At 41.5% G+C, this 11,328-nt stretch overlaps 1 protein-coding gene across 1 annotated transcript; it reads left to right on the top strand.

Annotated features, from left to right (window-relative positions):
* The first annotated feature begins 1,635 nt into the window (after positions 1-1,635).
* ATP5F1A (ATP synthase F1 subunit alpha) lies at positions 1,636-10,890 on the top strand. Its single transcript, XM_029922514.1, has 12 exons — positions 1,636-1,770; positions 3,358-3,436; positions 5,163-5,332; positions 6,978-7,151; positions 7,240-7,406; positions 7,599-7,747; positions 8,194-8,345; positions 8,450-8,674; positions 9,177-9,284; positions 9,407-9,551; positions 10,381-10,531; positions 10,668-10,890. The coding sequence occupies exons 1-12, from the start codon at positions 1,711-1,713 to the stop codon at positions 10,747-10,749; spliced, it is 1,662 nt and encodes a 553-aa protein (XP_029778374.1). The 5' UTR covers positions 1,636-1,710; the 3' UTR covers positions 10,750-10,890.
* Positions 10,891-11,328: the final 438 nt, after the last annotated feature.

An 11,328-nucleotide genomic window follows, 5' to 3' on the forward strand; every position in this document is an offset into this window, starting at 1 on the left:
CAAACCTTTTCCTTGTTTGTTTTTGTTAGTCTACTATTACTCATGAGGAGAAGGATGCTCACCTTGAAAATAGAGTAGAATTTTAGGGAAAGGGATTGCTGATGATATATTTGCAAGCCATCTTTTAGGAAATGATTCTTTTAACCCTGGTATTCATATACCCCACCCAAATTAAGGTTTTAGGTTTAAACCAGGATCTGGTGAATGAAGCTGAAAGATGCTTCGTAGAACACTTACAAGTGAAGGTGATATTAATAGTTTTACTATTACAAAATATCCATTATCTACACCCCCAATTCTGTCCATGTCATGAAAATCTCAATAAAAATTCTTTGTGTGTATGTGTGGGGCTAGTTCTGACCCATATATTTTTTTAAATATTTATTTATTTTGAAAAAGAGAGAGTGAAAGCTCAAATAAGCTCTAGCAGCGGGGAGGGGCAGAGAGAGGGAGAGAATCCCAAGGAAGCTCCCGGCTGTCAGCACGGAGCTGGATTTCACCAACCATAAGATTATTACCTGAGCCAAAGTCAGACACTCGACCGACTGAGCCACTTAAGTGACAGGGCATCCCAGGTGCCCCAGTTCTGTCCCCATCTTTATATATATAATACATATTTAGTGTTTGAGAGAAAGAGAGAGAGACAGAGCACCAGCTGGGAGGGGCAGAGAAAGAGGGATACACAAATCTGAAGCAGGCTCCAGGCTCGGTCAGCATGGAACCTGACACTGAATTAGAACTCACAAACTATTAGTTCATGACCTGAGCCAAAGTCAGATGCTTAACCGACAGAGACCTCAGGCGTCCCTGCCCCAATACTAATGTGTAGGTATAGAAAAGGTTTTTTCTTCATCAATTCCGTTTTTCCCCAAATTTAAAAGGATAGTCCCTGTTGTCATGAAACTAGTTGCTGGTAGAGGAAATCTTGAATCCTAGTCCAGTCTGGGGTGAGATGTCTGATTCTGGACCACTCTTGGTAGAATTGGGGACCATTCTGTGCGAATTCCTTGTGTTTGTTACCTTAAAAAAATTGTTCTAATATATAGAATGCATTTAGATAGAATCTCAAAGATCTGCAATTTTCCAACTTGAGTGCGTACTGGATCACCTGGAATGGTGCTGGTGCCTTTCAAAAATACAAATTCCTCCAAATCTTCGACTTTAAGACGGTCTAGGGGTGGGGCCAGCGATCTTCGCATTAAGGAGCTCAGCAGGCCCAGGCTGATGATTGTTTACCGTTGCTACAGCACCAAGGCTTTAACAGCTGTAGTCTGAGACCCCACATCATCAACCTTCAGTCTCCTTCAAACCAGCCGCCCAGGTACAGCGTGACTCCAACACCGTCTCCCTGTGGGGACAGGGCCTGACAGCCGCATCATAGCAGGTTCCGCTACCTACACGGTCGCCAGGGGCAACCATAAGGTCGACTCAGTTCGCCAAAATAAATATGTGGCGAATGCCTGGACCGGAGCTGGCAAAGGTCTAATCACTCATTTTTAAGTTAAAATCTAAAAACAATGTTTTAAAAAAGTAACTCCACCCCCAATCCTCCTCCAAAAGGCAGATTGGCGTCCGGAGGTGAACGTGAGGGGCGGTACTTCCGGGTCAGGTGGCCCGGCTGCCTTGACCTTCCTCGCCGCTCAGCCATTTTGTCCCAGTCAGTCCGGAGGCTGCGGCTGCAGAGGAACCACACTAAAGAAAGCTGTAAAGATGCTGTCTGTGCGCGTCGCTGCGGCCGTGGCCCGCGCCCTCCCTAGGCGGGCCGGGCTGGTGAGTGCGGGCAACCGGCGAGAGGGATGTGGCCCGGCGGGTGGCTGATGGTGTGCTGTCTCGAGAGCTCTTTCTGCAAGGAGGGTGAGGGGCTGCCGGGCGCCGCCATCTTGCACCGTTGGCTGCTCGGGCTGGGCTGGGAGGCGGCGCAGCGGCCTTGCTGCTGGCCATCCGTGCGGGACGGTGCAGAGCCGTGCGGGGGAGGTGCTGACCTCGATGCTGGCCAGAGATGGGGCTTCGGGGAGGGTCCCGACTTAGTCGAGTTCTACCCAAGAGAGGCCTCGCGTGAAGGTCAATGCTGGAGCGCCTGCTCTCCGATGCCTCTGAAACGGCGAGGTTTGTCCCCGCTGATTCTCCGGGTCTGCGCCGCTGAAGGTCAGAGCACTGTTGCTAGCTAGGTCTCGTTGAAGCGGTCTAAGGAAGCCTGACATTGTATGAAGGTCAGCAGGCCCCGGCATTTCACCTCTGCCCGGAGGTCGGTTCAGGGGAAAGCAGTAAATGAAGGTGCTTTTCTGAACACTACAGTAGGCGAGCTCTTAGTGCTGAATACTGAAATGGCGAAACACAGCCCCAAATGTGCATTTCATGTGGCAGATGCCGTGACAGCAGCGAAACCTAAATTGCCTCAGGCAGAAAGATTTTGCTTTGTGTTGTGGTACTTAGACATGTTTTAAGATTTCCTCCTTGAGGGATCGTTAGATACTGATTGAGAACCCAAGTAAGAGAACGTAGGTTAGAAAATGTCTGTGAAGGTCAGTGCCCTCCCTGCATTACTTATCGCCCTTGAAGTTAAGGCTTACATATTTTTTCCATGTTAGACATAATCTCAGTTTCAAAGGTGAAATAAGCCTATTTTATTGTCAGTGCATTTTTAACGTATTTCATCTGGCCTATAGAAAGGAGTAGAATTAGAATTGACAGTGACCAAAATTAGGGGATTACAACTTGAAGGAGAAGAAGGGGGTCCAGAGTGCTATAGGCTTTGTCCAAGGCAGGAAAAAAAAGAGTCAACAGCCATACTTCATTTCTAATCAGACGCTAACATTTACAACTCAAGTTTTGTTTGCCTTTTCTTATTTTTAAGTAAAATAGGATATGTTATTGATATTTGCCCCTATTAGGAGTTTATCTTACTGAGAATTTTCACAATTCAACTGAAATATATCTAAAGATGAAATAATAGTAACTGGTGCTTTTAAAGGAAAAGATGATTTAGAAACGTTTTTAAAAAATAGACCATTATTATTTTTTTAAAGTAGGTTCCATGGCCAATTTGGGACTTGAATTCACTACCCTGAGATTAAGAATCACATGCTCTACCAACTGAGCCAGCAAGGTGCACCTAGACTGCATTTTTAAAATTTGCTTTTTATAGCGTACTTACAGCGTTGTCAGGAACTGCATAATAAAACTTCTCATATCAAAAGCTACTTTGGTATGTGATTAATAGTCTTTCAATTGTAAGCAAAATATTTTGATAATCTTTTCACTGATAACTTGATCAGAGTAAGCCCACATTTGTTTAAGCATGCCAGTTTTATAAAGGCTTTTTAAAAAATCTTATTTTTTAAAATGTTTATGTGCTAGGTCTCCAAAAATGCTTTGGGATCATCCTTCATTGCTGCAAGGAACCTCCATGCTTCTAACACTCGTCTTCAGAAGACTGGTAAGTCAGGATTTCTAAGTGTGCCTACACCACAGTTACTGCCTTGTCAGTAAGCAAAAAATAAGTTGCATAGGTTACATAACTGTTGGTTTTAAATTTTCATTTGATAATTCTTTCTTTCAAATTTAGTTACCACACATCTTGGATTCTTAGTCCATAATGTGCCATTTAGCCCTATCTTAGTAGGTTTTCTTATTCTAGTGAAATATTTCTTTTATCATGTTATTACAGCTCTTTTTCTTTATTCCTTTCTTCACTTATTTAAAAAATATTAAAAAAAATTTTTTTTACTGTGTTTTATTTATTTTTTTGAGAGACAGAACCTGAATGGGGGAGGGGCAGAGAGAGAGGGAGAGGCAGAATCCGAAGCAGACTTCAGGCTCTGAGCTGTCAGTGCAGAGCCTGATGCTGGGCTCGAACTCATGAACCATGAGATCATGACCTGAGCCGCAGTCGGAGGCTTAACGGACTGAGTCACTCAGGCGTCCCTAAAAAATATTTTTAGAGAGAGTGTGTGTGCGAGAAAGGGAGAGGAGCAGAGAGAGAATATTAAGCAGGCCCCACGCTCAGTGTGGAGCCTGATGCACTTCTCAGTCCCACAGCCCTGGGATCATGACCTGAGCTGAAATCAAGAGTCCAACACCCAACTAACAGCCATGCAGGCTCTTCTATAGCTTTTTTTTTTATCCTCCTGATATAATATCCCTTGGGTGGAAATGGAAAGTATGCATATCTGATGCTGGGCTTCCTTTCTGAACTATGAAAGATTTCATTTTCCTCTCCTAGAAAAAAGTAAGCAGTTTTTACCTTTGTAAAAGGCAGTGATAGCTGCTAATCTATATGCGGCAGTCTATAAATTTACACATTGCAAAAGGATAGAGAAGTAAGGAGGGGAGCATAGGAAGATGCTGTAGGTTAGGGAATTCTTTTGGAGCTGTGTGATTGGAGCTTTTGAACTAAAGATTGAATAAGTGAATCCATAAGGGCATCTGGGTGGCTCAGTTGCTTAAGCGTTCTTGATCTCACAGTTCCTCAGTTTGACCCCGTGTCCGGCTCTGTGCTGACAGCTCAGAGCCTGAAGCCTGCTTTGGATTCTGTGTCTCCCTCTCTGTCCCTTCCCAGCTTGTGTCTCTCTCTCAAAAATAAATAAACATTAAAAATAATCCATAAGTCTCTCACATGGCTAAGATGAATAGTATTTGCATGTTCTTTTTTCATAGGCATTGGTATGTTCCTTGTAAAATAGATAACCAAATGTGACGATGTGTCATCTTTTTATTCACAACTTGAATGATATACAAGTATGTATTATACTAGTTATACATCAAATGGAAATAATTCCAACAGCACAGAGAAGTAAAAACTGGAACACACAAACTCCCTCTTCACTCTTTACCTCCACCCCATCCTCAGTGTGCCATTGCATGTTTTTGAAAAGAAAGATACTTATACTTCATTAACAGTTGCTTTTAAAAATAGATTGCGTGTTTAAACTTCTATAGAGTTAGCCAAAAAGTATGGTTTCAACATAGATACAAATTCTTAATCACTTGGATTTGTTTTTATAGTAATAGTAGATACCAAGGTTTTTTGAATAGAGCCAAATATATTATTATACTGCATTTTAGAATTTGATTATTGTGTTTACAAAACGATAGTTCTTACACTGTTGGGGAGGTGGGTTTACGATCTTGAGCCCAGGCTGTTTTTGCAATGTCCTCAATAGGCACTGCCGAAGTGTCCTCTATCCTCGAGGAGCGCATTCTTGGAGCTGACACCTCTGTCGACCTTGAAGAGACCGGGCGTGTCCTAAGCATTGGTGATGGTATTGCTCGTGTACATGGCCTGAGAAATGTTCAGGCAGAAGAAATGGTAGAATTTTCTTCGGGTTTAAAGGTAAATTATAAAGTGAGATTTTGGTGTTTTAGGATTGGTCTCTGAGTTGTTCATTTGGTAATTCAGAGATTGCCAGTGTTTTTTGTTTTTTAACTTTAAATCTCAACTTGTTTTGAGACTCAAATCAGTGTTTGCGTCATTATCGTAAAATTCATTTCTGGTGGAAAGTTGAAAGTCGTTCAGTTTGTATTTCTAGTAAGAGTAGACGTATTGTTGAGGTAAAGTAATGGTTTAGTTATCAGAAACTCTCTGATGATAGAATCTTCTTTCTACTAGGTTGAACCTTGTTGTTTTCTGAGGAAAGCAGAGTATGTTATCTGGGTGGGCCACGGGAGTGAATTACCCACTCAGCACACGGGAAAAGACAGTCTTGGTCCTCTCGCTAGTGTCTGGTGTTAGGCCTTGGCTAAAAATTTAACCTCCCTTATCTTCGGTGTACATATATGACATAGTTTTGAAAGGTGAGGCGAAATTAATGAACTCCGTCTGTTCAGCTTTTAAGATCTAAGAGTTTAGTCTAGTACTGCCTAATACAACTTTCTGCAGTGATGGAAATACTCGGTGTCTTTGTTTAATTTTATTTTTTTTACATTTATTTATTTTTGAGAGACAGAGAGACAGAGCACAAGTAGGGGAGGGCCAGAGAGAGAGAGAGGGAGACACAGAATCCGAAGCAGGCTCCAGGCTCAGAGCTGTCAGCACAGAGTCCTACACGGGTCTCAAACCAACAAACTGAAATCATGAGCTGAGCCGAAGTTGGACGCTTAACCAACTGAGCCACCCAAGCACCCCTGTCTTTGCTGTTTTAAGTATAGTAACTATTCTATATGTGAGGCTGTTGACTGTGTAAAATGTGGAGTTTCTCACAGAGTAGGTGATGTGTAGAGATGTGTTAATTAGAGAAGTACGTTATTCTGACTTTGGTAAGATGGTGTTAATTCAAATTTTAAATAGTCATGTGTGGTTCATGACTATTGTATTGAATATCTAAGATTTAGATGAAAGATTTTGTATCTCCAGTGGTGTTTCATGATATTCCTCTGTATTTGTTCTCGGTACTTCTACAAAGCTTCCATTACTGACCAGACTCTGTTCCTGGAATAACATTTTTTCTTTAGGTTCCTTAGATCAGGGACCTAAAAATCTTAACATTTTGAAATACGGTTGTAATGATGAGTGATGACCCATCAGTGTTAGAAGATGGCAGTTTGTTCTTGTTTGAGTAGCTTTTAATTTCACTGTCTACTAGTGTAATGAGTTCTCAGTAGATATTTCTTTAAATTGTGGATGGAGCTTCTCACAGATAAAAAGATGTAAATCAATTGTGTCTTCAGATTTCCAGTTGATCATTTTATTTCATACTGATCACCCAGTTCAAAGCCATAGACAAAAGAAATGCAATGAAATAGACTTAACCTGTTCAGATTTTTTGCTTCTTCTAGGGCTTTGAGGATGTGACAAAGTAGCCTGTTAGGCTTATCATAACGTAGTCTTGACCAAAGAAGGTTGTTGGAAAAATACTTAGTAAACCAGATCTAAAGGACAAGACTACTTTTTTTTTTAATTAGGTATTTTCATAATGTGTAGTGTTGATCTATGGGGAACAAGTACTAAAATTTCATGGGTGTTTGTGTATTTTCTGTAGGGTATGTCTCTGAACTTAGAACCTGACAATGTTGGTGTTGTCGTGTTTGGAAATGATAAACTAATTAAAGAAGGAGATATTGTGAAGAGAACAGGAGCCATTGTGGATGTTCCAGTTGGTGAGGAGCTGTTGGGCCGTGTTGTAGATGCCCTTGGTAATGCCATCGATGGAAAGGTATGTTTAACATTTATTAGATGTGGTTGTAGCCTCTAACAGACATCAAAACTAATTGTTCTGGGGGCTTCTTTTTATTTTTTACCAGGGTCCAATTGGTTCCAAGACCCGTAGGCGAGTTGGCCTGAAAGCCCCTGGAATCATTCCTCGAATTTCTGTGCGTGAGCCAATGCAGACCGGCATTAAGGCTGTGGATAGCTTGGTGCCAATTGGTCGTGGTCAGCGTGAGCTGATTATTGGTGACCGTCAGACTGGGTAAAGCTTGTTAAAAGTTCAAACTAAAATATGCTTGTGGAAAAGATGACTTTTCAGGCTTGGAATGGTAAATAAATGCTTTGTATATAATGAGGAGAATGGAATGTGATAAGGATTAGCAGTGGTATTGAAATTTGAAGTTAAAACCTTTGAAGCATTTACTAAGATTCACGTTTATTTTCTCTTTTAAAGCAAAACATCAATTGCTATTGACACAATCATTAACCAGAAACGTTTCAATGATGGAACTGATGAAAAGAAGAAGCTATACTGTATCTATGTTGCTATTGGTCAGAAGAGGTCCACTGTTGCCCAGTTGGTGAAGAGGCTTACAGATGCAGGTATTAAAGAACTTTAGTCCTGGGGCACCTGGCTGGCTCAGTTGGTAGCACGTGTGACTGTGGATTTCAGGGTTGTGCGTTCGAGCTCTATGTTGGAGGTAGAGTTTGCTTATAAGAAGTTGTTTTGTCTCATTATTGTTCTGTGGGAGTCCTGTTGTTGCTAATCTTAGGATAGCGTTTACTAAATGAAGACTGGTTTTAATTACTCCCTAATGAATTGAAATTTCTACTAGTCTAATTCAATAAGTAAAACAAAAACGAGTAAAAAATAGTGTAAAACAGTGATAAATCTTACGGTTTTTGTCAGTTTCTTTAGATGCCATTAGAAGCTCTGGCTAATCTGGCTTGGGTAGGTTGCTTACTGAAGCACTTAATTCTTACTGCAGTAGTCTCTAAAATCAAGACGTTGATAACATAGTAAAACTTAAAATTTATTTTCTTCCCAGATGCCATGAAGTACACCATCGTGGTTTCAGCTACTGCTTCTGATGCTGCTCCCCTTCAGTACCTGGCTCCTTACTCTGGCTGTTCCATGGGAGAGTACTTTAGGGATAATGGCAAACATGCTTTGATCATCTATGACGACTTATCCAAGCAGGTCAGAGGATGTATGGTTTGAGAATCTGTGTGTTTGCGCCGCAGTGGAAGGTGACAGATTCGGCCTCTCATGACTACACTTCACGACCCTTTTTTACCCTCTAGGCCGTTGCGTACCGTCAGATGTCTCTGCTGCTCCGCCGGCCCCCTGGCCGCGAGGCCTACCCGGGCGATGTGTTCTACCTGCACTCGCGGCTGCTCGAGCGGGCAGCCAAAATGAACGATTCTTTTGGCGGTGGCTCCTTGACCGCCCTGCCCGTCATAGAGACACAGGCTGGTGACGTGTCTGCTTACATTCCGACAAACGTCATTTCCATCACTGACGGACAGGTATTATCTTACGAGTAAAAGAAGTGTAAAGCTTTGGATGACTCCAAGGCATCCAGAGTTGAGGCTGGTGTTTATAAGTTTAATGCGTTTTACGTTTTATTGTGGACAGTTTCAAATATTATAGGAAGGTAAGGAGAATGGTATAATGAACCCCACCTCTCTCTCACCCATTTCAATTTATGATATAGTGGGTCTCATTTTTGCTTCATTTATAGCCGCTACTAATTTCCCTGCTAGATAATTTTTTGAAGCAAATCTCAGAGGTCATATCACTTTATCTGCGTTATTTTAATATAAATTCGTAATCTTTTTTTTTTTTCTCATCTCACAGCTTTTAATCTTACCAATAGTATACAGTTTGATATGGGCTGTGGAAGGTTGGAGGGACTCTTTACCATGAGAAGACAACATTCTTCCTTGGAGATGTTGGGTTTCACTTTTTTGACTTAACTCTGAAAGTCCTTGATTTCTTTAAGCTCATTAGCATGTGTATTCTCTGTAGATCTTCTTGGAAACAGAATTGTTCTACAAAGGCATCCGCCCTGCCATTAACGTTGGTTTGTCCGTGTCTCGTGTTGGATCTGCTGCTCAAACCAGGGCCATGAAGCAGGTAATCTGCATCACTTTGTCAAAGAGAAGGGTTGTCTTCAGTTTAAAACCAAAATGTTTTTGCTCTTTGTCAATGAGTTAAGTATTTTTATATTTCATGACTTAACCGTTTCTGTATTTCAGGTGGCAGGTACCATGAAGCTGGAGTTGGCTCAGTATCGTGAGGTTGCTGCTTTTGCCCAGTTCGGTTCTGACCTTGACGCTGCCACCCAACAACTCTTGAGCCGTGGTGTGCGATTGACTGAGTTGCTGAAGCAAGGACAGTATTGTGAGTTGTTCTTTTCATTTCATGGGGTTCCTACTGTGTGTTAGGGCCTGGGAATATCACACATGAGCTATAATACATACTGTTTTCTTTCATTAGAGATGGAGTGTTTTGGATGTGATTGATACCTATTGTATTACAGTTATTGTCATTATGTAAATAACCGGGAGAACTTACTAAATATACTTACTACTTTTGAGAGTTAAAATCTATCAGATCCCTTCCTCTGCCCCTTTCCACCTTGGCTTTGAGAGAATGCAGTTGGGCAGATTTAAAAGAATGTTAGTATGGGGGGCCCTGGGTGGCTCAAACGGTTGAGTGTCGGACTTCGGCTCAGGTCATGATCTAGTGGTTCATGAGTTCGAGCCCCACATTGGGCTCTGTGCTGAAGGCTCGGAGCCTGGAGCCTGCTTCGGATTCCCTCTCCCCCCCCCATGCCCCCTCCCTCCCCTTTTTCTCTCCCTCCCTCTTCCATGTACACTCTGCCTCTCAGAAATGAACGTTTTTAAAAAATGTTAGTATGTGTTTACCTTGCTGTGAAACGTCAGCAGCTGTCTATATCTTAAACAGTAGAAATATTGCCAGATGACAAACCATGCTTACAGGACATGCTCCGAGGTAACACCTGAAGGCTTGCGATGGAAGGACAGGTTTTTCCTGGGGAGAGAAGTAGGAAAGCGTATTAGTGTGGGGTTTGTCGTAGAGAATGTGAGAGTAGGCGATACAGAGAGAAGGCGTGTTAATCATTGGGAGAAAAGGTAAGTTTCTCTGACTTTGTTAACATGGCATTTGTTTATTTGAGCAACTCATTTGGCATTCTTTTGTTTTTCAGCTCCCATGGCTATTGAAGAACAAGTGGCTGTTATTTATGCTGGTGTGAGAGGGTACCTTGATAAATTGGAGCCCAGCAAGATCACAAAGTTTGAGCAGGCTTTCTTGGCTCATGTTATCAGCCAGCACCAAGCTCTGTTGGGCAATATCAGGTATGAACACAGTTGATGGCCTCTTTTTTATAATTTTTAAGATACAAAGTTTTGTTAAAAATCTTTAGAATTTTGTGGCTAGTCATTGAATTTTTGTTTAGATAGAACTGATAAACTGCTTTTCATTTCCCAATAGGACTGATGGAAAGATCTCAGAACAGTCAGATGCAAAGCTGAAAGAGATTGTGACAAATTTCTTGGCTGGATTTGAAGCTTAAACTTCCTGTGGATTCACATCAGTTACCAGTTTGGTTTTGTCATTGTTTATTCTAGTAATCAGTTCCATTTGTAAAAGAATTACTGTCCTCCAGATGTACAGAAATTACATTAAAAATAAAGGTTCCATATTGCTTGGTGGGTTTCTGTGGTTTGAATGATTCTTTTAAATCATGTAATTAATTAATTTGAAGAATTGGTAAGCCTGCTTTAGCTCATTTTACTTGAATGTTACTCAGACTAGCAGGCCTAGACCATTCAAGACTGATCACTTCGCAAGATTCTAGAGTGCTTTGTGATTGATTAAAGAATTCATAAACCGGGTAACTCGATAGGTAGGTGGCAGGGTTCACATTGGTACTGTTGAAGGAGCCTCACTGGCGTCTCTGCCAAGAAGAGTGACCTATGTGAAGAGATGTGCTGTAGGCAAGAAAGGATAGGACAACTCAGATTCCCAAGGAAATGAAAAAAATCAGTGAAATCTGAAAGATTGGGACAAAGATTGAGAAAGAATGTATTAATGAGTAGAATTAGGAACATTTGTTAATATCTTCTCATTGCTTAGCTTTAACATCTTTTAT

Source organism: Suricata suricatta, chromosome 14, assembly GCF_006229205.1.
Source record: "Suricata suricatta isolate VVHF042 chromosome 14, meerkat_22Aug2017_6uvM2_HiC, whole genome shotgun sequence".
In the NCBI taxonomy this organism is placed as follows: domain Eukaryota; kingdom Metazoa; phylum Chordata; class Mammalia; order Carnivora; family Herpestidae; genus Suricata; species Suricata suricatta.

Excerpts from the sequence above, each read along its gene's own strand:
- ATP5F1A (XM_029922514.1), top strand. The coding sequence starts at position 1,711 with ATGCTGTCTGTGCGCGTCGCTGCGGCCGTGGCCCGCGCCCTCCCTAGG. Across the intron at positions 3,437-5,162 it reads CACTCGTCTTCAGAAGACTG|GCACTGCCGAAGTGTCCTCT; the intron begins GTAAGTCAGGAT and ends TGTCCTCAATAG. Across the intron at positions 9,552-10,380 it reads GCTGAAGCAAGGACAGTATT|CTCCCATGGCTATTGAAGAA; the intron begins GTGAGTTGTTCT and ends TTTGTTTTTCAG.